This window comes from Python bivittatus, unplaced genomic scaffold, assembly GCF_059951505.1.
Source record: "Python bivittatus isolate LINGU-HERP-01145 unplaced genomic scaffold, Pbiv_v1 ctg000020_np1212, whole genome shotgun sequence".
NCBI lineage: Eukaryota > Metazoa > Chordata > Lepidosauria > Squamata > Pythonidae > Python > Python bivittatus.
The window spans coordinates 124,110,448-124,136,367 of NW_028277030.1; the positions used below are offsets into that span (position 1 = coordinate 124,110,448).

The following is a 25,920-nucleotide window of genomic DNA, read 5'->3' on the forward strand; positions in this document are numbered from 1 at the left end:
TGTTCTTATGTATAGAAAATAATTCCATGTAGGCATCTTTGGCTGGGTCCAAACAATATTGAGCTTGACTAGCAAAAGTCTTTCTTTTTATTAGGACTTTTCCAGTTAACACTTTAATGCAACAAATGTATGGTGCATTAAATTTGCTTTTGATCCAACCATCTTTCTGGAAAGGCTTCTTTTTTTCAGAGCTTGTTATATATGATAGAAGAGAATATCTGTAGCTCAGGGTTGAGCTGTGGAGTCCTTGGTGCTCTCTGAGCTTGGTTGTTTGCTTGCAGACATTTCATTACCCAACTAGGTAGCATCATCAGTGCCTGATGTGCATTGATGTTACCTAGTTGGGTAATGAAATGTCTGCAAGCAAACAACCAAGCTCAGAGAGCACCAAGGACTCCACAGCTTGGTGTATATTGGCTATAGAGGATATTTCCTTTCACTGTTGGCAAGTCACATTTTCACAGCAAAGTATATCTAAACTGCAGACATCAAAGTGGTGGACAGTGAATGCAGTGGAACTGTGTAAACATCATGTGCATCTTGTGACTGGCAGCAGGCTTCTCAGTTGTGCAGCATGTATTTATTTAATTGATAGACCTACTGAGTTTTATTACTGCTTCTTGGAGGATTAATGTGCTTAAAGATCATATGCATTATCTTTGACTTCTTTATTTTGAAACAGAAGCAGTGATACTGCCAAACCACAGTGCAGGTGAGTATTAGCAATATCTTGTGCAGTTAGTCCATTAGTATTATCATGCATAAGCCAGTTAACACTCTCCATGGCCAAAATGTTTCCACCTCATATCGTACACTACAGAAAAATTAAATATTTTTTTCATCAGAATGTGTCGTGATGGTACATTTCCATCAAGCCAGCCAATAGTTCTTTGAATGCCTCCTTGTTGTATTACAGATGTTGTGGATCTGTCTTCACCCTTCAGTGCTCTAAATGGAAGTATGTTGCCAGTGAATGCTGAACATCAGCACTGAGATGAAAATGATAGGCCATCTTATCTTACATTCCCTGTATTTCTGATTTCTCTCAAAATCAGAGGAGTTCATAATAAGCTTTTGTCATGACACCACCATCACCACCTCACCTTTTGGCAAATTGCAAAATTGCTTGATTCAGCTAACTCCAAAGGAAAGATACTTAGGAGGTTCCTCCAGTTTTACTATTATTAGACCAATAGTTTGTAATTGTTATAAGAATTATTAACAGATGGAATAACTGGAAAGATGGGAGGAGTTTCTCTTTATCTGCAGGTGTGAAAGGCTAACTAAACTAGCACCATAAATAAATTACGGAGTTTAATATAAATAACCTATATACAGGTAGGTCTCTATTGGTGCTGATAATGAATCCCACGAAATGGTCGCATTATTTGAATTTGCACTATTCAGAGTGATATTTCTATGAAAAATAGGGTAATTGGTCCCAGCTTGACGGAAATAGGAAATGAAAATTTTTAAACATAAATGTTTATGTTTATTAATGAAATATAACAGTAAAAGATTAAAAGAATATACTTACAACTGAAATTTATTTTTAACAAAGTGACAGAGTAGTTATAGAAAGCAAAATAAAAATGAAAAAAATATATTCCTAATGGTAAGCCTACACTGACAAAAACATCTTTGTCATGTCATGCAATCTAAGATTGTTACCTAGAACACCCTTCAGTTATTTTTTATGTGGTTTTAGTGCTTTTTATTGCTTTCTAATGGATTATAGATCTCATAAATATTTAAAATAAATACATCAAGCAAATAAAGGACAAGCTGGAGGATAAACCCATATCCAAAGTGTACCTGCTATCTCCTGTATTCTGCTGTAGTTCTTCAAAATGAGCTTTCTCTTTTTTTAGCTTTCCTCCAACAGAGCCTTCCTTTTCTCCATTTTGCACAAACAACGATCAGTGTCTAAAACCATAACGGCAACTGCACATGCGCTAGCCTCAACTGTGCGCATGCTAGCCTTGCATTAACTGAATTTTGACTCACATTAAATGTGACATGGTATCAATTTATAATTCACACTAAATCAAACATCACACTATTCGAACTTGCATTAATTGCGAGCTACCTGTAGTCTTAAGAACATGCTGTAAACATTGCCATCTTTTTTCATCCCACACCCCTTCCTTTTTTTTCCCCTAGATTTTTTACTATCTCGCCTAAGAAAGTTCCTGGAAACGTAAAACTGCAACTATTTTGTAAACTTTAAGTTAACTAATCAAGCTGTTGCCTCAGTGTGGATTTTGGACTAGATTAAGGATGTTGTAATGTTTTAATAATCCTGATCTACCTTACAAGTTTATACTAGTTGCTGAAGTAATTAGATTGTCTGCTTTAAATGTTCAAGTTGCTAGAATAGTAAATGTTATAATAATCATAATTACTAGAATAAGTACATTTTGGCAATTGGAACTTCTTGCTTTGAGGTTTTCAGGGTGCTATGAGCTCTTGATTTTCTTTGTTCTTTTCGTAGCAACAATATCCCATGAGCACTAAGGAGTGAAAGACTTTGTAGAGGCTTCTCCTTTGCAGTATTTTCTGGAATGGCCACATGACCAATCAATATTTATGTGGTCACATGGTCTTCCCAGAAGTATTGCAAAGAAGAAGCAGCCCCACACTATTGTGATGATGTGGGGCATTTTTGCTGTGAAATAAATTTTTAAAAAACCAAGAGTCCTGACTATCTCCTACATTTTCAAAACTAAATAAACCATTACGCCATTAATAAGACTACAGGTAGTCCTTGTTTAGCATTCACAATTGGGATTGGCAACTCAGTTGTTAAGTGAAGCAGTCACTAAGTGAAACCATGACTGTGCTTATGATCTTACTTCAACTATCCTTTGCTTTACAACCTGCGAAGGTCGTAAATGTGAGGATTGGTCATAAAATTACTGTTTCATCACTGTTGTAAATGTGAACAGTCACTAAACAAGGCAGTCATTAAATGAGGAGTACCTGTATCACATTTATGGCAAGTATTTTGTTAAAAACCTAGACATAGACCTGTTAAAGCAGAAAAGTTGGATAATACTGAACTAGATGAACCAGTGATCAAATGAAGTATAGGGCAACTTAACTTATCTTTTAATGCTTAGGGTTTTCTTTTTATGTCTAGGCCTACAAGATTAAATGGGTCCAGTAACAGGAATGACTCCAGATAAGAAAGCTGAAACACCAGGAGTAGAGAAAGCTGCAGGTCTAAGGCATATCCAAAGAATGGGAAGCTTGCCGGAGGCGGGTGATGCTGCTCGACCAAAGGCCACAGCTGTGGATAGTGAAGTAGCAGACGACGAGCTCACCAACTTGAACTGGCTGCATGAAAACAGTAACCTCCTAACAAACTTCAGCCTCGGAAGTGAAGGTCTTCCAGTTGTCAGTCCTCTGTATGATATTGAGGGGGATAATCTGCCAACATATCCATCCTCCTGCTATTCCAATCCGAAGAAGAAATCTGCCACATCTAAGCCCCCGTATTCTTTCAGCCTCCTTATATACATGGCAATTGAACATTCTCCTAATAAAAGCTTGCCAGTGAAAGAAATTTACAGCTGGATTCTGGAGCGCTTCCCATACTTTGCTACGGCTCCCACTGGCTGGAAGAACTCCGTCCGGCATAATCTTTCTCTGAACAAGTGTTTCCGAAAGGTAGAGAGAAGCCATGGCAAGGTGAGATTAGAGAAGTTGTTTATATGTGGCTGTTTTTAATTACTGTAAATTTATTTTGCTTATTGGAACCCTTGATTCAAATGTTTAGTAGAACATAAGAAAACAAACATGGAATGTTCAGTGTCTGTGTTACCTTATCCTAGTCTTACTTGACCAGGTGCCCTCCAGATACGTTGGGACTTCAAATTATCATGCTGGTTAGAAAGCCTGATCATTATACAGGAAGTCCCCAGTTTAAGAACAAGTTCCATTCCCAAGGTCTGTCCTTAAGTCAAATTTGTATGTAAGCAGGAACAGTATTATTGTAAAATAAGATATAAGTAGTATTATGTAATTAACTCAATCCATTGTGTATTTAACTCAAGTCATTGTGTATTTAACTTAAATTTTGCTGCAGTAGGCTCCGTTCTTAATTATCCACAAACTGGGCATTCTTAACCCAGGGACTGCCTGTAATGTGTCAGCCTTACAAGGTAGACCAGACAGGAAACATGACCAGATGAGCTTAATTCTATTTTATTGTAAGGCAACATTAACAGAATCTTGCAACTCTGAAAGTACAATTCTCCCCCATCTCCTTTACACCCCAAGAAATTAGGGAGGGTCTCTTCTGACCCTCTTGCCCCGCCCACTATTCAGCTGCAGGCGATGCTGTCTCTTATCTGACCGTTCGCTAGGCAGCGTCTCTGGGCCCAGTCTCCGAAGGTCATTCCCACATACCATTACATAGTGTCAGTGCCTCTGAGAGGGGCCTAGTTGGGGAAACCTTGCTCTTCGTAAACTTAAGCCTCTTACATTCTGTTTTGAAAATCTGTACCAAGTGGTACAGTAGTTAGTATGTTGGTCCATTCTAAGCTATGGAAACTCAGTGGCTGACTATTTACAAATGGTTTTTATGCCGCCCCAATTAAAAAAAAAAAAAACACTAAGTGGTATACAAGTGACTTTGGAGCAATGCCTGTCTCTCAGTCTAACGTGATTGTTGTTTGGGAGAAAAAATTGAAGGAGGGAATGCTGTGTATGTTCCCTTGAGTTCCTGGTGGAGCTCAAATGATAAATATTTGTACCCACAAAAACTGTGTTAACAAATATTATTTGCCAGAATTGAACATCTGGAAGTGAGATTATGCCTGTTGGTTCCATCCTCAGCATCACTATCACTTCCTCCCCCACTTCCATACCTACGAAGCTGCCTTCTCCCCATTCAGGCCAGTAGTCCACCCAGCTCAGTACTGTTAATGCTAAATGTTAGTAGCTTTCCAGGATTTGTGTTAGAAGTTTTTCCCAATCTGTAAGAGCTGAAGCTGGTACAGCAGGGACTAGTGGTACTCAGGCTAGACAGAACTACCATGTAAGCATTGATCAGGTGCCTCCCAGTCTCAGAATGGCCAGATTTCCACTGATTGAAAAAAGTGTAAAGAAAAGACTTAAAATTTAAACACTGGATCATATATTTAGAGAAACAACCTGATGTCTGTGTTCTGCAGGTGGCAGATCTTCTGCATATATATAGTTTCTATCTTGTTTGTTGTAAGGTAGCAGATTCAGCAGTGTTAACACCTATGCTGGGGTTGCTGCATTGGTTACCAGTTTGCTCCTGGGTCTAATTCAAGATATTGGTGGCCACCTCTTAAGTTCTACATGGCTTGGTGCCTGGTACCTATGGGACTATCTTTCTCATCCAGACTCGGCCCAAACCCGTACAGTAGCCACCTGTGAAAATCAGTCACATAGCAAGTATTCAGTGTGTTGTGACAAGTGTTTTTGACTATGAAAGATTTAGCATAGAAAGACAGAGCCATAATTGGACAGGCTGTTAGGATGATTTATTTTATTTTATTTTATTTTATTTTATTTTATTTTATTTTATTTTATTTTCTAATTTATATAGCCGCCCATCTCACAAAGCCAGTGACTCTGGGCAGTGTACAACAGAGCTAAAACAATTAATAAATACCTAACACTAATCATCATTATTAATTATTAAAAATATTAAAAACTATAAAAACAGAGGCAATACAAAAAATAATAGATGGGAGAATGTTAATAATAATGGAGCCACTTCACTAGTTCACCCATCCCCTGAGGTCCCCAGGCCTGCTGACATAACCAGTCTTGAGGGACCTTCAGATGCTCAGAATGATGAGGCCAACCTCATCTCAGACGGGAGAAGATTCCACAATGCGGGGACCATGGCAGAAAAGTCCTGCCTAGGGTCTGCCAAATGTAGCTCTCTAGATGATGGAACCCATAACATGGCCTCTCTGCTAGATCTAGTGGGACGGGCATTGAAATCAGGGAGAGGTGGTCCTTCAGATAGTTCAGTCCCATGCCATAAAGGGCCTTAAAGGTCAACACCAGCATCTTGAATTGGACCTGGAAACAAACTAACCAATGTGGCTCACAAAGCAGAGGTATAACGTGTCTTCTGCCAGAAACACACATAACCTCGCACCGCTGCATTTTGCATTAGCTGAAGTTTCTGGATACTCTTCAAGGGCAGCCCCATATAGAGCACATTGCAGTACTCCAAACAGGAGGTGACCAGGGCATGAGTAGGGTCCCTTGATCTAGGAATGGGCGCAGGTGGCGCACAATACAAAATTGTACAAAGGCCCTCCTAGCCACGACTGCCACCTGCTCATTGAGCAGGAGTTGTGAGTCCAGGAGGACTTCCAGATGGCACATAGAGTCTGTTTGGAGCAGTACAACCCCATCCAGTACCCAAAATGGTATAGTCCTAGAACCAGAGCACTCAAAACCCAAAGCTACTCAGTCTTGCCAGGGTTCAGTTGAAGCCTGTTGTTCCCCATCCAGACCCTCACAGCCTCCGGACATCGAGATAAGACATCCACAGCATTGCTTAATTGGCCAGGACCGGAGATGTACAATTGGGTATCATCAGCATACTGATGATACCTCACTCCCTGGTGATGGATGAGCTCACCCAGCGGTTTCATGTAAACGTTGAATAGGAGAGGGGAGAGCACCGACCCCTGCAGCACTCCACACAGTAGGGGCTGAGGGCGGGATCTCTCCTCCCTGATCACCACCGACTGAAATTGACCCCAGAGAAAGAAGGTGAACCGGCACAACACCTTGCCACCCACCCCCAGTCCTGTGAGTCGATCCAGAAGGATACCATGGTCGATGGTATCAAAGCCACCAAGAGGTCAAGTAAGACAAGGATGGACACACTGCCACCATCCCACCCATGCCAGAGATCATCCAGAAGTGCGACTGATGCCGTTTCCGTTCCATACCGAGGTCTGAATCCTGATTGAAAAGGATCCAGATAATCCGCTTCATCCAAGGTCCTCTGAAGCTGTTGCACAACCACCTTCTCAATCACCTTCCCCAGAAAAGGTAGGTTAGATACTGGGTGAGAATTATCCAGTATCGTGGGGTCCAGCAATGGCTTCTTTAGGAGAGGATGAACCAAGTTCTCCTTAAGAGGTGCAGGAACATCCCCCTCACTCAAAGGAGAATTCACCACTGCTAGAATCCACTCACACGACACCCCCCAGGCTGCTTTCACGAGCCAGGAGGGGCATGGAACTAAGGAGCAGTTGGCTAAGCTCACAGTCCTAAGGACCCTGTTCACTTCCTTAGATTCAACATTTATGATGGGTATACATTTTGTGCAGCTTAGATTAAAAGGGATAATTTTAAATACGCACCATAATTTTGGGTGATCTGTTTTCCTCCTGATGGTAATATCATGAATGAAGAAATATTAAAAAGTTGTCATCAGTATGAAGGATGAGAACAACAGAAAATCTATTATGTTGCCTATAATTTTGTGAGGGAGTGAAGTTGGGGTTGCTGTCTATGCTTGGGAAAGATAAGCTCCAGCCAGGCAGAAACACTTCTCACTCCATTTCCCTTGTTTTCCTGGCTACTCACAAGCATCCAGGCCAGCTTTCCAGCTGCCTGTGATAATGAGCCACACCCTGGTGTTTTCAAGGATGTTCTGACGTCCAGAGGCCGCCTCACCCCAACCAGGCTCTTGGCTTAGAAAAGCAAACATTAAGGCAGAGTGGAGGAGGAGGAGGAGATGTGTGTGTGTGTAAGAGGAAAGATGACAAGCAAACAGCCTACATACAGGGAAGCGGAGGCAACGTCAGAAGATTGGCAGCTATTATGTACCGGCAAGAGGACTATCATTCAACTGCCAGGACCGCAGGTTGTGGTGAGCAGCGTATCTTGGTGGGAGTCCTGCCTGGAACTTAGAGCTTTGCTGGGAGCTCAGTAGCAACTGGAAGAGGAGCAACCACACTGAAGCAGCACCTCATCTCTTAGTGCAAAAATATTTGGAAAAAGGCAAAGGTTGTATGCCACTTTACAGACTTTATATATTTATATAGACTTTATACACTTTATAGACTGTTGCTTGAACTAAGTATTAAAGGACTGAGCATTAAAGACATATTTACATGACAACATCACCTTGCAAGTCCTAGATGGGTGGAGAGCAATAGTCTGTTGTTGGGGAAGTGTGTGCTGCAATAAAGCTTTTTGTACAGATCTGCTATGCTGTGGTGTGTCCAGTCCTTGGAAAACAAAGAACCCTCACAAATTTAAAAAGTAACAATGCCTTTGTATTGAGTTAATGTGTTGACTGGCATTGGGGGACTACAGGTTCAATTCCAACCTTAGCACAGGAAACTCACAGGGTGACTGGGTTGGGAGAGGAAGTGCTATGTATGTCACCTTGTGTTCTGAAAGGAAAGATATTTGAATCCATATAGTTTTCTTGGGAACAGTAATTAGTTGTGGAGACTACCTGCATTAGGACCCAGGAAATTTGGGATGGCATTGCTGAATTGCTCCTTTGTACTCAACAGAATGGGGTTCTATCTCTTAGCATGAAAGTTAAGGACAGGCCCAAATACTTCTGCTGCCCCTCTGCAGCTTGGATGTAGTAAAGGGCAGTGAAGACATAAAGGCTGTGTTCACATAATATGCTAGATATGTTCACACAATGGGCTAAACTATTGTTTAGTAATTTAAAGATCACTGTTTGGGGAATCCATATTTGTGGAATAGTCTTAACGTATTGTGTGAGCTAAACATATCAAGCCATAATATATTTATTTGGGGATCATTATGCTTATAGGCATTATGTTTTATAAACTTAGGGTTAGAGTTTAGTGTGTTGTGTGAGGCCAACTTCTGTTTTGTTCTTTCTTATGTCAAATGGACCATTTCCAAGCCCAGTAGGTTCAGAGACAAGCCACAGAAACCTGACTCACGTGGGCTAAGCCATACTTTGTTTTACTATAATTTACCGTATAAATCAGTTGGCTAAGCAGTAGACCTTGTTTTACAAACCCTTAGTGACTAGGTTCACATAATATATTAAGCTTACTCTAACACAATGCATTATGGTTTAATGCAGTTGTGAAGTAAGCCAGTGTTACATATATTTTTAATGCTTCAAATATGTTAGTCACAAAGTTGGCTATCCTATAGTCTACAGTTTCTAAGTTTTAGGGCAAATACACAAACATACTTTTGTATGTATATTAAATTTATATTTTATAAAATATAATATATAATATTCTCTCATCTTTTAGTAGTATCCACTGATTGTAAACTGCTCTGGAATAAAATGGTCACAAATATAAACACAAAGCTATATTAAAAAGTAACACTTGGCCTTCTTTAGGTGACTTAGCTGTTTGTTATTCTTTCCCTCCTTTCTTCTGAACTTCTTGTTTGTCACATTTCCTCTGGATGGTCTCATGCCCTTTTCTGTACACCTGTTTTTTTGCATGCTGCTGCCCAATATTGTTGTTTGAGTTGGGTAGTGACAACAATTATAGCATTCCATTTGCAGAACACCTTTACCAAACAGCTTTCTTGCTATACACAACCCACTAAGCTCAAACCAACCACATTATGACAGCATGAGTTGTGAACCCAGTGTGTGTATTTGACTTCCATTGGCAGCTCAAAATCAAGGTGCTTCACTTTTACAAAGCAAGGGTACAATTAAAAGAAATTTCAGGTGTTTACTCATCTTTGAGGCCAAAGAATTGCACCCACCCTTCCCCATTTGCAATTTCAGTGTTGGGAGGAAGGCGTAGGGTTCTTTCACTCATTATAAGCTGGAAAAAAAATAAATCAATCTTTGTGACTGAATTTGTCTGTAAGTAGGGTGTGGCAGGCCATTTTGTGAAGTCTTTCAGGTAAGACTTAAAGTATGGAGAAGGGGAAAGGATTGTTCCTGGGAATGCATAGCTAGCCTTAAGGTCTGGCAGTGAAAGCTTAAAAAACTCATGCTGGAAAAATAACTTATAAGTAGATTTTATATTTTTCAGAGTGGGAAAACAGTCATTGTCTTGCTTGCTTCTTAATTTCACCAGCCTAAATGATAGGGCTGAATATAAGCCGAGTATCACAATGCCAGGTGGAGTGTAATATAAATGTCTGCATCTCCAACAGTACTTCATTGAGTGACATGCCGGGGACTGCATTCCAAAAAGTAGTGAGTGAGGCCAGGTTAAAAACTAAAATTGATTTCTTGTAGCTTACATTTAAGTTTAATTAAAATTAAATAGAGTTAATATGATTAATGTCCAGTCATACACATTACATAGTGTTTTCCCTAGTGTATTGAAAATGACAATTTAATAATAACTTTTCAAGTTCTCTTGAGACTATATCCAAGGAATTCAAAAGTTGCATGTAGCTGGGAATCTCACATTACACACTTTTTTGCTAAACTCTTAACAATGTAGATATTGTATTTTTGTTCCCTTTTTTATTCCCTCATAACCTGGTTTTTCTAGCATTTTAGTTGAAGAAATAAAAAGTTGCTGAAAGCTTGTCTGCTTTTGAGACCTTTATGTTGACCTAATCAAGGTGTTGCCTTGATGTGTTGGATTTGTTCTTATAACCACCTCAGTGAATTTTACAATACCTGTGATAGGTGATAAGAAATGTGGACTGTCTTTGGTAAATAGTGAGTTCTGAAATGTATGCTGAGTGGCATCAATGGCTGTGTCACAAGAATCAAGCAGTAACCAGAAAAGTGGGTGGCCATTCTTCTTTTGCTATTGCTTAACACTTGGCATAATGACTCATAAATTACATCTGACTAAAACAAGGGATGGGTGAGAAATCAGTTCAGTTCTGGTTTTAATGCAAATTTACAAAATTTGCACTTTCTAAACCAAGGCACAAAGCAAAGTATATTAAACTGACAATTGTGCAACACACATTGTAATGTTATTTATGAGCAGTAAGCTCCAAAACACAGTTATTTGTGGGGAATGTGCACAAATATTTACTTATTGATGGAATAGCATATAATTATGAATTTACGAAGGGAAAATTGCACAGATTGATCTATTAGAAAAAGCATGTACAAAAATGCATGCATTTAGGAGAAATGAACATGCAAAGAGATTGCAAATCAGGGCAGCAATGGGATCTCACAAAGTTGGTTGAAAAAAATGAAGTACTGGAGCCCTGCACAGACCTTGTCAGCCTAACAAGGTAGACCAGACTAAGAAACCAATGTTGTATGGATTGGGACTACTGTTGTTATAACAGTCTTACAAGTCTGAATGTGTTTCCCCCTCCCTCACTTCATCTTCATGTGAACTAGGGAGGGGCTTGTCTGGCACTTTTTCTCATGTTACTTTCTTGGCCTGGGCTCAAGCTCCTCTTATCTTGCTGTTGCTTTGGTAGCGGCTCTTCCTCCCATCCTTCAAGGCCATTCCCTATGTTCTCTACAGACATTCAGTGGAAACCATGCAAGGCTTCAAACTGAATAGAGATCAGGCTATCCTCATTCTCCCAATTTTCCATGGGTTCAGCTGTGAGATTTAAAAGGGGTCCATACATGGTTTGAACACAAATATAACTCTGCACAATCCTGGATCATATAAAGGTACAACTCAAAGAGCTGTATTTGCTTTCCAGCAAACATGAATATATCTGTGCTTTGGGCTTTCAGCTGAATGTGTAGCGGATGGGGAGGGAAAACAGTGGGCTATATGTGCATATTTGTTCTTTGCCTAGTTCGTGCTTTTTGTGCATTCAGCTGAGTGCCTGAAAGAGTGGAAATGAATATAAAGAATGTATCCATGTGTACGTAAACCACCCTGTCAGAGTGAGTGCAGTGTATTTGTTCACTCTTGTTTTTCCTTTGGTACTTGTCCAGGTGACTTAAGTTTTGCCAGCTTTGGGATGTACCTTGCAGAGTTTGCAAGTTAGGAGGATCGTGGTTGTTCTAGAAAAGCTGGAAATTGTATGTTGCATCAGTTCTCTTGCCTAAAGTGGAAGAAATTGGTTATTTGAAAGTTGTGCTGTGTGTGGTAGGGAGAGCTTAGTGAGTGAAGTACCAGCTCTTCAAGCAGCCTGGTTTGTGTTGCCATGGTAGCATTTCCTCTTGCTTGGCTGGCTTGCGAGTGACTGGTAGCGCAAGGCAGAAGCTGCGCTGATCTGGTGCTGTGCTCCTGGCTGGAGGTGGGAGATGTCATCTCTCTTCTCTGTCTTTTTAAGCTCAAGCGTGAGGGTGCATCTGAGTGCACATGTGTTTGCATGTTTTGATGTACAATAAACTCAAGAGTATCTGAGGGCACCTAGCTGGCTTTTTCAGTTGTTCTGCAGAACTGGTTTTGTAGCAATTAAAGAGGAACTGCTTGTGCAGTGGAAACAAGATATGCAAGTCAAATTTGCTGAATGTTGCTTTGTTACATTGTAAGTGTTGCTCTCTGGCGTAAGGCTTTCCACCCAAGTTAGTGCTGCAGCTTACATAGAGGCCAGTTTTCATGAAGGAGCTCAAAGTAACACACATTTGTGTATTTTCCTTTGTATACCATCAGAACTACTATTTAAATGAACAGGAAGAATGCAGGTGATGGAAAAGCCACCCTGAATCAAATGGACTGTTTCCCCTATGGAGTATCTCTCCATAAGACATAAAAATTGTTTCATAAGATAAAAAATGTACATAAAATTGCCAATTGTTGTCTACATCATCTGGCATAACAGATTTCTGATAAAATGGTCACTTTTTAAAAAGTTGCTTTACTGTTCTTGGTATAGTAAGGATAATTGTGAAGCTTTCACTGCACTGGTGCCCTTCCTATATGCTTGGATTACAGTTTCCAGAACACTCAGCCAGCACACTTCCAGAGTATTTTATGGCATAATCCACCAAGGCCAAAGAAATATAAATTTTGAAGAAGAGTACAGGTAGTCCTCGACTTACAACAGCAGTTGGGACTGGAATTTCCATCACTAAGTGATGCAGTCATAAAACACAACCACATTACTTAGCTACAGCAATCCCTGCAATCCCTGTTGCCGTTGTTAACCGAATGCCACAGTTGTTAGGCGAGGCAACTTCCTGCCAGCTTCCCACAACCAAGTCAGTGGAGAAGCTGGCAGGAAGTTGCATGTGCCAAGTGGCTTTGCAAGCAGGCTGACAGGCAGGTAAATGACTGCTGCTGGGTGGGGGAAGGCGCAAGGGGGTGCACGAGGGTGCAAGGGAGGCTCAGAGAGGGTGTGCAGGGGTGTGCGAGGGTCAAGGGAGGCTCAGCGAGGCTTGGGGAGGGTGTGCAAGGGTGTCAAGGTATGGTGAGGCTTGGGGAGGGTTGCAGGGTGCAAGGGAGGCGCAGTGAGGCTTGGCAAGGTGCACCGGGGTGTGTGAATGGCTGACGCAGTGTGAGTGCAGAGGGGCTGGGGGAAGGCACCGGTGGGGGAGACCTACCTCAGAGATTTGCGACCTTTCCTATCAGCTTCCTCATTAACTTTCTGGGGAAGCCGGCAAGAAAGGTCGCAAATGGTGATCATGTGATTGCGGGGCACTGCAACCAGTCATAAGCACAAGCTGGTTGCCAAGCACCCATATCATGATCACGTGATTGTGGGGATGCTGGGATGCCAGAACTCTGAGGACTAGTCGTAACCACCATTCATTCAGCACCATCATAACTTCAAATGATTGCTGAACGAATGGTCGTAAGTTGAGGACTACCTGTAGATGTTTGAATCTAGATGATTTAAATTTTCTGGTCCAGCAATTCTCAGTTTCTTCTAATAGGTTGGAAATATTACAGGCAAGGAATTCTGGGACTCTCAGTCCCTACATATCTGGAGGTCACTAGATTAGAGAAGCCTGTTATAATGAATCTTGCAGACTAATCCTAAAGTAGTTGTTTTAAAAGCAAGTCTGTTGAACTTAAAGGGGTAGAATTATAATTGCAGTCTTTATTGTGAGAATGATGTACCTATGTGTAGTGTTAGGAAAGACACCTTTGCAATGGTTGATCTCCCTAATGTACCGCAGATGTCAAACCTTCACTGTATTGGCAAAATATGTATTTTTGTAATACTGATCCAAATGTTAAAACTGTTCAGATCATTTAACAGGTAGTCCTCACTTAATGATCACAAGTGGGACCGGAATTTAAGTTGCTGAGCGATGTGGTCATTAAGCGAGTCACCGGATGATTGGACCCAATTTTACGACCTTTTGGTGGTTGATCATTAAGGAATCACCATGGTGAAGTGAATTGTGTGGTTGTTAAGCTAATCACGCAGTCGTTAAGTGAATCATGCAGTTCTCTATTGATTTTGCTCACCGGAAGCTGGCTGGGAAGGTTGCAAATGGCAATCATGTCGCCTTGAGACGCTGCAACCATCATAAGTGCAAGCTGGCTGCCGAGCTCCTGGATCGCGATTATGTGACCCCACGGACACTACAATGGTCATAGCTTTGGGCACTGGTCGTAAGTCCCTTTTAACTCCATCATAATGTCTGACAGTCGCTAAACAAACAGTCATTAAGTGAGAACAAAACAGGTAGGGTACACAATGCTTAGGTAAATGAGATTTGCTAAACAAATACACATTCCTTGGGGAATCTCTAATTAAGTACTATCAGCCTTCTCCAAGTTGTTGAGAGGTTGTACATCAAATTTCTTTGTTTTTCTGTTGAATTTCAGCAGTTCAATTTGGAAAAACAACCTGGGACTATGTATGATCATAGGCAGGGTGGTTGTCCACAGGAACTGGCATAGACCTTCCTCTAAATGAATTCTTCCTGTCCAGAAAAAAATGGTAATATTCCAAAAGCGGTAAATGTGAAAAATTCTGCTAAAACTATTGGACACATGAATATAAATCACACACAATTGTGCTGATGGGGAATTCTGGAAGTTGTTCCAACTTATCTGGATAGAATTGAATTGGGCAAAAAAAAATTTTTTTTTTTTGAGCAGAAAAACAATAGCTAACTTTTGGATTACTGCAACACACTCTACATGGGGTTGCCCTTGAAGACCACCCGGAAGTTACAACTGGTCCAGAATGCGGTCCAGTATGCCACATAGTGATGGATGCCCTTAGGTTCACCCATGTTACACCCTTGTTGTGTGAGTTGCACTGGCTCCCAGTTTCCTTCCAAGTGCAATTCAAGGTGCTGATTATTGTCTTTAAAGCCCTGTATGGCACAGGACCAGGTTATTTGCGTGACAGCCTCTCCCTATCCTACCAGATTGGATAGGGTGGGCACCCTCCTAGTCCCTTCCGTTAAATGTTGCCATCTTACGGTACCTGGGAAGCGTGCCTTTTCTGTGGTAGCCCCTGCCATACAGAACACTCTTCCCCCTGAGGTTTGGCAGTGCCCCCCCCCCCCGCTTTAACCTTCTGAAAAACACTTAAGACCTGGCTTTTCCCCCAAGCACTGGGATAGGGTGAGATTGGTGGGATGAACTTGTGGGCTGCATAGGAAAGTTTAGCTGTGGTGCCAGGTCTTTTTGTTTTAACGTTTTTATTTTATTGTAGATAGATACTGTTTTTACTTTTTGGGTTGTGAGCTGTTTAAATAAACCAACAAATTTTGAGGAAATTCTTTCAGTGTAGTGAGTGAATTGGTGCAGCTATAATACATTCAGGAGATGAAAGTTGCCTTACATGCTGAGTAGTATGGCAGGTCTCTGCGGGCTCAGGCAGGGATTTTTCTCACCCTGCTATTCAAGACATTCAAAGGACTATCTCAGAAATAGTTGAACTTGGGACTTTCTGTGTGCACATTTTAATCTTTGAAAAATAACTTATTTTCTTGTATCTTATTCAAGAAGTATAAGATTGTTCAAAAGAATAAGCAATTCAAATCTACCCAATGTACCACTGTTCAAGGCAGAAATATGACCAAACCCATAAAAGTATCCTGCATATTGTAATAAAGTGTATTGGGACCATTGAGGTTACTCTTACCTTTCCAGGGCCTTATTTATAGGATTTAAATAAAATTAAAAGTGCATTAGGCTCAGTGATTGAGATGAGATCACTTAGCAGCCAGTGATGTCTTTGCATGCACTAGAATTTAGCTTTAAAATAGATAATGAGGTGTCTGGTGAACCATCTTGATGCAGCATCATTGTTTGAAGCTGAAACAGAAATAGGTCTGATTTCCCTGGATGAGAAATCGCTGGCAGTCCTATGTAAAAGGAGGATAAGAAGGATATATTTTAAAATGTGAAGTCCAATTATATGGTTATACCCCAGTGAAAACCAATTCTTAAATGGTGTTGGCAGTATCTCTTGGCCAGATGTACCTCATTTGAGATATGTTGTTAAGAATAAAAAGAAGACAGCCCCAGTTAATTCACCTTGAGCACTTGGAAGGAAGATTGGGAACTGATAGGAAAAGTCATTGCTATTTTGGAATTGTGCCTGTTTATTCATTGTCTGAAGAGAAAGAGATGGCTGTGAATGATTGCCTGCAATATGTCCTAAACACCCTTTTACAAAAGGCCTCTCCAAATAAAATCCAATTAGAAATACAAGCAGGGCTGCTATTAAGGAATTACTCTATTAATCCTATCTATTGATGTTTTCAACCTCTAGTTAGTTTTAATGCTTCCAAGCAAGCATTTGGAGGCAAAATATTAATATAAGATGTATGCAAACCCAAGTGAGAAAGACAGTGAACAACCAAATTGCCTTGAACAAGATAAACATATTTAAACCAGGAGAGGGAAATGGATTTGGCCCGGAGTACCAGAAAGAGGATTCAAGTCTGATTCAGCATTTATCAGCCTGCCGAATCTTGGCTTGATACAGGTTGTTAAAAGAGTAATTCAAGATATAGATAGTCTGCAAAGACAAAACTAGATTTGCCAGGGTGGGGTGGGATTGGGGGAAAGAGCACAGCTCAAAATCTGCAGAGAGCATTCCTAATCAGTTGTACCTTGTCTTTTTAAGTAAAGGAAGAGATGCCAAGATCTAATTGTAGTCAATTTCATAATGCATTTTTGGAGGAATTCATCTAGGATTTGTCTCAATTTTTTGTCAGTTTTACTATTGCTAACTACTGCTGTACATAGTTTTGTTTTGTTTTAATAGCTTTTTCAGAATACATATAAGGAAATACAGTGGTACCTCGGGTTACGATCTTAATCCCTTCCATGACTCTGGTCGCAACCCGAAGCAAATTTTCCCATAAGGTTCAATGTAATTACCGTTAATCCATTCCGGCATCTGCGGACCACGCGTCAGGGGCGGAAAAACGGCCGCGGACCACGCGGCAGGGTGGAAAAACAGCTGCGGACCACGTGGAACGGGCGGAAAAATGGCCATGGACCACGTGGAACGGGTGGAAAATGGCCGCGGACCACGTGGCACGGGCGGAAAAATGCCGCGGACCACGTGGAACAGGGGAAAATGGCCGCGGACCACGTGTCACGGCGGAAAATGGCCACGGATCCAGTTCGTAACCCGAGGCGGGGTTCGTAACCCGAGGTACCACTGTATTGGGTTTTTCAAGATCTTGTGTATCAGTCCTCTACATCTAGGGAAGGGAAGCCCATTTCTAAAGAGGCAGGTGGCATTTCCTTTACACTCAAGTCTCATGTTTGCTATGTTCCCTGAATAGGGCTGTTGGAAAACAAGAAAGAGCCAGCTTTCCCATTAATCCATTAAAATAGAGGAAAAGCAACTTTTTCTAGATTTACATGCTAACTGGAGATGATAGGCATTGTAGTAGTCCAACAGATTTGGAGGACTCCAAGTTGAGGAAGGTTGCATTTCAAAGCTGGTATTACAAAGCTTGTAAACAAAATGCTTTTTTAAAAGTTATATTTAGCCATCCATTTTGATCATAGTAAAACTAATCATTTTAAAGTCAAAGAGGGAGAAAGAAGTGATTGCTTAAGAAAAAAGGGTCAGTGTAGAGCAACCAGCTGTGGAATTGACCTTTCATTAATAAAAATGTATTTCTCACAGTTTGAGTAAAGTTTATGAATGGTGGTTCTAATAAAACAAAAGTAGCTTTCAAGCTTTGTTATCACAGCAGTTGTTTAATATAAAGTTTGATTTTTCCACAAATGGTCTCAATTGGCCTTTTTTATGAAAACAAGGAAAGGAAGCATATCTTAGGAGAAATGTTCACTTTGATGAATCAATATTAGTAATTTGACATCTTTCAAATTCCAAGTATTGGAAGGCAAATTGCTAAATAATGCGTAGAGAGTAAGGAAGATGACCTTGCAGGAACTGTCACCTAGGCAAAAGGGGGTCCAGAACAATGACATAACATTCAGAAGCAGCTCAGACAGACACCTCCCTAATTCACTGAAGTATAAGAAGGAGGAGGAGGTACAGCACAATCAAACCTGCAAAATTCTGTTATTATAGCCAATCTAAATGAAAGCAGTTTTAGCCTTCATGTGGAATTGATTTCCTGGTCTGGTCTACCTAGTGGGACTGAGAGTATGCTACCTTGGGCTCCAGAAGGCAGGACAAAAATTTCATACTTAAATAATATTACATTTTTTTAAAGTCTTATAGAAATATAGTTACAGGTGGGAGAAGCTTGGAACACAAGAACTTCCATTGTATTTAAGGAAAAAAGGCTGGTTTTTAAGTTTGGTGGTGGCCAAAAACAAAAAAAGAAAACGTGCAAGCTTTCCAACTGCGTGAGCGTTAGATTTAGAAGGCCTTTAACTGTGTGTTTGTCCGTAAAGATGACCCCAGTGCTCACATGAGGAAAACAAAAGCACGTGTGAGGGAAATTGCAAGCTCCTTCTTTTTTTCCATCACATTTCTGAGGGCCCAGGAAGGCCTTTTTTCAGGGTCAGTCAGTCCTTTGGGGAGGCACACAGCTGTAGTGATGGTAATCCCTGCATGAGCTCTTCTCCTCCCACTACCATTGAAGAATACAGTCCCAGGGTGGTGCTGCAATGATCTGGTGACCATGCTTATTCAGATAAGTGTGTCTTAACAGTCTCCAGCTGTGTTCACATTCATCTTAGAGTCTTTAAATATAAAAATGGTGATATGTTGTGCCTTATACGAGCACCTGTGGAGTGTAACTCAGTTTTGGATGTGATGGTCCTACTGAAACTGCTTGTAATCAGTGCTGATGCTTGGTTATTTCCTAGGTGAACGGTAAAGGTTCATTATGGTGTGTGGACCCAGAATATAAACCAAACCTTGTGCAGGCTCTGAAGAAGCAACCATTTCCCTCTGCGTTTGCATTTTATACCCCACCGGCATCACCACTAAGGTAGGATTTCCTCTTTCAAGCAATACAGCCTTGGAGGAAAAGGTTTCCCCGAGATAATGATACTAAAAATAAGACCGGATGGTTTGGGTTTTGATAAGGCTGTAACTGAAAGCTTTCTTTCTCTTTCCTTTTTTCCTTTGTGAAAGTTGGGAAAGAGCTCATATTCAATGGGAGATCCCATATTTTGTAGGCAGGAGGGCCTTCCGTGAAAAGGCCCTACCTTCCCAGTCCCCAAGTGCATTGATTGCACTTCCCCCCATCTGCATGCCTCAGTCACAGAAGACAGGAGACCAGCACTTAACAAGACAGCTTCATATGTTCATCCCAGGAGCCAGCCTCCTGTCATGGTTCCTGGGGTTTTGATGCTGAGATTTTAAAAAAGGAATCTAATTATTTGTGGTATCGGAGAGATGTACTGGACTCTGTATACACCAGGTAGTCTGGAGCTTCTTGCTTAATATTTTGAAGCCATTCACTCCTACTACTGTGGATTAGGAATTACTTACACAGTAATTCCTAATCCACAATAGTTACACAGTTCTCATCGTACACATTCTAGTTAGGCCTCCTTAGAAGTAGGAGTATAAGTTTGCAGAAAAATAATTTTCTGATACAATTTTTGTGTTGCGTAGTACATTTTGGAAGAGATAATAGCAGTAGTGAGATTTTGGGCTTAGCCCTATGAAATCCCAACGAGCCATATGAGCTTGAAATGCAGCAGATGGCCTTGTGGAGAAGAGGATGGAGCTATTTTTGCTGCTGGATGCTCTACCCGGTCTACCTCCAGGATGTACCAAGCACCTGCAAGCACAAAGAGGCCTTTCAGCTCTCGCGGCCATGATGACTTGCAGTGTGGAGATAATTTGATGGAGAAAACTAGCTCATATTTCCTGTGGAAGTGTCAACTGAATAAAAAAAGAATTAACAGAAAATACAGTTTAAAAATTGACACCACTGAGTAAGGCTTTTTAAAGAAAAAAATCTAGAAATGATGAAATGCCTTCTGACAAAGTGTTAAGGATGAGATGAATTTTTTAAAGCACAGGTGCGTGAGACTGAAATTCAGACTTATATTCATGCCTAGCAATAATTGAAAAAAATGAACAAACTTTGTTTTCTGTTCTTAGGAGCATTGCACGTTCAGGGAGGCGCAGAAATAAAATCCTGGAATCTCACTTTACATTATTTAGAGCTTTTTCTATTTTCCAACTTGGCTAACACTAAAAAGTTATGCTTGTTATGGCATTAGATTGCATCCTTTGTTTTGTGCCATATCTAGCCTTGGAAATAGGTACATGAGCCTTTAAGCTTAGCATGATGTTTAAAGATATTAATTCAGGATACTTATATTTTTCTGCCATGAAATTTTTTCAAGGTGGCTGTGATAAGTACATTGAAACATAATAACCAACTTAGTATGGTAAAATATATATAATCAGCAGATCAAAAAATAAGATGGTGCAAAAATGGGACTAAAGGAAGTGAAAGAAGTAATTCAAAAGGCAGTTTAGAAAAAACTTGCAGAAGACAATTCAGAAGAGTCAGAGATCCATTAAAAGAATGGCCAACATAGTGCTGAGGGGCCTGTGCAAACCCTGCCCTAAATCTCCAGAGAGAGTGCCAGCCTTTGGGAAGAGTGCTAGAGTGGAAGAAGGATGGAAGCATATCAGGTAGCCTCACACTGTTTTGATTCTGGTCCTGCTCACCAATGGATGCTTCTTATCCATAGGCAAAGTGGTTCATAACCAGAGAAAGGCATCTGACTCCTGTGTTAATACACTTAGGAAATTGGCTGGAATTCCCTGAGGCTTAAAAGGTTAAAAAGAAGGGACTAAGGAAAGACTTCCACAGCATGGGCTAACTACAGAAGATATGGTCGCAGTGATAATTGTCCACTAACTTCTAGGTGCTGGAGAAGAATCTTGGAACATTGTGGTTATAGGTAAAAACAGTGCTATTAAGTTGCATATATAGGGCTGAAGCTGGGGAGCTTTTAACTTTTTTAAAAGGCCTCAGACCCATCACTTTGCTTATTTCCTCTCATTGCTCTAGGGAGAAATTTATACATAGTTATAATGAGGAGGGTTTTTTCCCTTGAGCAGTGAGAAAGTATTTTACTATAGTGCAGGTACGCTCCCTTCTTAGTCTTCAGGAGCTGATGTGGACATAAATTAGCGTGTCATAACTTGAAGATACAGACCCAGTGTACCCCCTTTTTTAGTGATAGATCTCTGTTTCTGGTGATACAGTTTATTACAGTATAAGTGAATAGAATATCAAACCAAGAGCTTTCCCATTGATTAGACATAAGTACTGCTTTATAGGTTAGAAGGCCTTTGAAAATTACATGGGCATCTGAAAGTATGGAAATTATCTGCTCTGAGGTAAATGCACCACTGCAGGAAGGACAAGCTGTTCCCAGACCCTCTTCCCAAAATAGTCTTGATGCAGTAGAAATTCTTGCCAGAAGACTTAATACTGAAGTCACTCTTAGGAAAGTAATTTTGGGGTAAAATAATGTCACATACACACACATCCTTTAGTATAAAGAGGTTTTTAATACTTGGCTTTTGGCATTAGAAGACTTCATTTACTCCTGAACAAAAATTCAGAGCTTTGCATCAGACAGTAATATGTGACCTGGAATAAAGCCTGACCCAGGCATTCATTCTGGGACAAGATGCAGAAAAAGGCCAACGGGAACTATTGGGTCTTCAGAAAGTAGTGGCAAAATAAGAGTATAGAAGACCTGTTAGTAGCTTGTACAAAATCTTATGTTTATTTGTTTATTTATTTATTTAATCTGCATCACTCAGCATAATCTGTTCTGATAGGCAGGTACTTTCTGTGATTTTAGGCAAAGATATTTTAGATAACATGCTGCATAGTTTTAAACTGAAAGTGCTAGAAACCTTGGGATCATTTCTATGCCAAGTAAGTGCTTTACTGAGGAAATAATGGCCCTGCGCCAGTACAATAAAAGTAGCTATTTCATTTATGATATAGTAATCAAGTGGATCCATAAGGGAGCTGCAGTCAGTCTCTTATCTGATAAGTAAGCCTGTTTGGATAATCTTTTTCAATATCAGTTTGTCCCACTTCCAGTATTTAGATATAAGACTGAAACATGACCAATAAAGGTAAGAATGGGTCACATATAAAAAATGTCTTAACATACTATGATTTGGAATGAATAAAAAACTGGCACATATCTCTAATAGTTGGCTTAGAAATCAATATGGTATGGTCAGTTGAAGATCCACTTGGAGGTTCCTGAAGTTTGTTGCATCCTTTTAAAATTACCATGTATATTGAAATCATAGGAAATGAAAATATGATTAGCTCATGCTAATTTTGTCTTCTGTAGCATAGGCTCTGAACTTTGGGGTTCTTTCTCTTCTCTTCCAGTGGTTCATCATCTCCTTGCTATTTAACCTCAGTTCGGAAACAGTGTCAGGGACAATCTATCAAAGGTAAGCATTTTTTCTGTTGCCCCTTCTTTACCTGTCCTTGTTAAAAAGTCTGAATCAGTCAGTCCTTCAAGGTAGGCAGATCAGAAACAGATTCCACAAACCTGACTGGAACTCTATTTTATTAATATAAGCTATAATAACAGAATCTTGAAAGCCTGACTGAGTTTTCCTCTCCTTCCTTTTTATACTCTAGTGAATTAGGGAGGAGTCTTTCTTAGTTTCCTGGATTTAACACATTTTTTCAACAATCATCTCTGTCTAGTTTCTCCAAGGTCATCCCTGTGACTCTCAACAGAATCTTGATATAGATGCTGTGGCCATTTTGGGGGTTGGAGTCATTTGAGGGGGTTGGTTCAATTCACATGTTGCACTAAACCATTGTTCTTCCTAATTGTGCGAACTCTGCTAGTGTGGTTTGTAAACCATAGTTTATGGTTTAACACAGTGTATGAATCAAGTCATTTTTGCCTTATTCAACAAACTATAGCTGAGCAAAACATGGGTTTGTGTGTGTGGGGGGGTGAGATCTGAGTTTAAGACCTAGTGCAGATGCTGTGTGCAAATTTTGGTCTGATAATCATAAGTGGGCACTGCAGCTTTTGTGTACCCATTTCCCCCCTTCTACTTTGATTTCCTCCTTTGCTTTCTGACTACACGTGGGGAATTTGATCACGTGTGGGGAGAAGGAAGAATTTGAACTCAAAACTTGTTTATAGCTATCAAGCCATAATTTGGTCACAGCATTTGTACTGAGTCACAAATGAGAAAATTAAGGGTACTAAAATTGGAAACTTTCATTTGAACTTTCGATAGTGGTTTCCTTGTATTATTTGAACTACCTGGATTGCTCCAGAAGTATGGCTAGTTTTTCTTGCCTGAGAAAATGCAATGAGAAGGAGTCTGGTAGCAGTTAAAAAACAGTCAGCAGGTGGAAATGAGAAAGCCCCCCTCCTTTTTTTCCATGCTTTGCATGGGAAAACAAACCAGAACTTTGCCATTCTAAATGGCCTATATATGGGATTCTCATTTGAAAGCAGACTGTTTGCTGGGATTTTTGTTACCTTAATCACTTTTGTGATAAATCTTACTAATCAAATTACTAATCAGAGTTCTAAGAATCTTGTTCTTTGGATAACTGTTTCCAATCCAGATTGCTAGGAACAAAGTCTGACAGGTTATTCTGTGATAATCATACTCTTCCAAACAAAACTTAATTGGAGCATGGGGTGCTTTTTTGTTTTTCCTATTTTCTTTTTCAGATTCAGATATTGATGCTGCTACTGCCATGATGCTCTTGAATACTTCCATTGAACAAGGCATTTTAGATTGTAAGTACAATAAACCTGTCTTCTTTTCAAAGAATATTGCTGGTGTTTTAAATTTATTTTAACTATACATTTTTAGAAGTATGTCTGAGTTTAAGCAATTGACAATGTGATAGAAAAATACTCATTTGGATTCTTTATTTTTTTAAAAAACCTCTTAACTAATTGTTTTTCCAGTGAAATAAATAATGGAAGTTTGATTTACTTAGCAGAAAGTCTCACTGTTGCCAAGTCTTAGAATTGCCATGGGCCTAGAGAAGTTTTAAAAGATGTAAAATCTCCCTCAAGTTATCTTTGACTCCTAATGACTTCATAGACACATCCATGAAGTTTTCTTGGCAACTGTACAGAAGTTGTTTTCCAAAAACACCTTTTGTGATGTTTGTTCAACAGATTATTTATAGCTCTAGTAATTTTATGGTGGTCTCCCATCCATGTATTAACCTGGTCTGATCCTGACCTTGAAATCAACCAAAGTTATTTGGAAAAGGGCAACTCAAATAATCCTGGGGTCATTTAAATGAAACATGATGGAAGTTTATGTAGCTGTGTATGAAAAGTTAATAAAGATTTAAAGCAACTTTTGTTATACCAGTTACAGCTTTGTTTTTACTATTCTTTTATGTTAGGGAGAGAAATGTTTTCTTCCCCCTTCCTTTTCTTCTTTCATAACCCAGAACTCAGGATCATCCACTGAAATTAATAGGCAGTAGATTCGTGAAAACTGAAAGCCCTTCTCACATGGCTTTATTAATTTATGGAATTAGGAGCCAAAAGGTATCCAGAAGGCCACTACCTTTGATGATTTCAGAGGGGCATTAGAAACATTCACGGAGAAATGTTCTGTTAACAACAACATGTTTGTGGAGGTAGTGTGCCTCTAAGTTTCAGCTGAAGGAAGCAAAGGCATAGTTACTTCCCTTATTGTGAGTTTTCCAGGGCCGTCTGGTTGCTCTTTGGGAATCAGGATGCTGGACTAGATGCCTCTCTATTGCAGGTGTGGGCAACATGTGGCCCCTGGCATAATTTCATGCACCCTTTAGTCTTATTTCAGAATCTCTGCAAGAGATTCATTCAAACCTCCAGTAAAACTTCATTTCCATGTAATCTGCTGCTTGGAAGGGTGAAAGGTGTGTGTTTCTGTGTGTCTATGTGTGGAATTTCAAGAAGGAGGGAGGGAGGTCCTTACCCACTTTGGTCTCAACCAGCATATTACTCCCAAAATATTCTCCCTGATAAGATGTGGCCATTGAGAGAAAATGGTTGCCCAGCCCTTCATTAGTTAGATCCACTGCATCTGTTGTTAAAGATTACACACTTAATGCATGTCCAGTAAGTCATTTCCTTCCAAATTGAGCAGAACTATTAATATCATGGCTGGCTTCAATTTTCAAATACAGCGATAGTGGTACAGGACTTGTGAAAATTCATTGAGCACTAAAGAAGGGGATGGGGGAGTTGAATAGTAAAATATTCAGTCAGTACCCTGGAAACCAGAAAAAGATGAACAGAAAGGGAGAGAGAGCGATTGTGTGTGATGAGGGAGAGAGGGAGATCAATCAAACAACATAGCCTAGTATTCCCTACCTGATGCTGTTCATAAATTGAACTTCAATTTCCATAATCCCTCAGGCAGCAGGACTATTATACATGCTGTCTGGGGAAGTAGAAGTCCAACACATTTGGAGAGCACTTTGTTGATTTACATAATGAAAAATATCCCAGAAGTGAATGATCTAAAATTTCAGCAGAGAAATAAACACAGGGAAAGGGTCATGTAACAAAGGATGAATCTCAGTCATTTCGTTCATACTCTTGAGCTGTGTTTTAGTTGCATCCCTTCCTGATGCTTTAAACATGGAAACATGTTTACTGGACTTACTGTCTCCTTGAGTTT

At 40.1% G+C, this 25,920-nt stretch overlaps 1 protein-coding gene across 4 annotated transcripts in view; it reads left to right on the plus strand.

Annotated features, from left to right (window-relative positions):
* Positions 1–25,920, plus strand: part of FOXN2 (forkhead box N2) — a 99,440-nt gene that overhangs the window by 65,763 nt on the left and 7,757 nt on the right. For 3 of the 4 annotated variants that reach the window (XM_088149127.1, XM_007431723.4, XM_025168890.2), the window contains 4 exons: positions 3,143–3,693; positions 19,101–19,225; positions 22,634–22,698; positions 23,958–24,026. In XM_088149127.1, coding sequence (XP_088005253.1) covers positions 3,157–3,693; positions 19,101–19,225; positions 22,634–22,698; positions 23,958–24,026 — 796 coding nt within the window. In that variant the 5' untranslated portion in view covers positions 3,143–3,156. Of the gene's footprint in view, positions 1–682; positions 713–3,142; positions 3,694–19,100; positions 19,226–22,633; positions 22,699–23,957; positions 24,027–25,920 lie in introns of all 4 variants that reach the window. The other variant, XM_025168889.2, reaches the window with a different exon arrangement.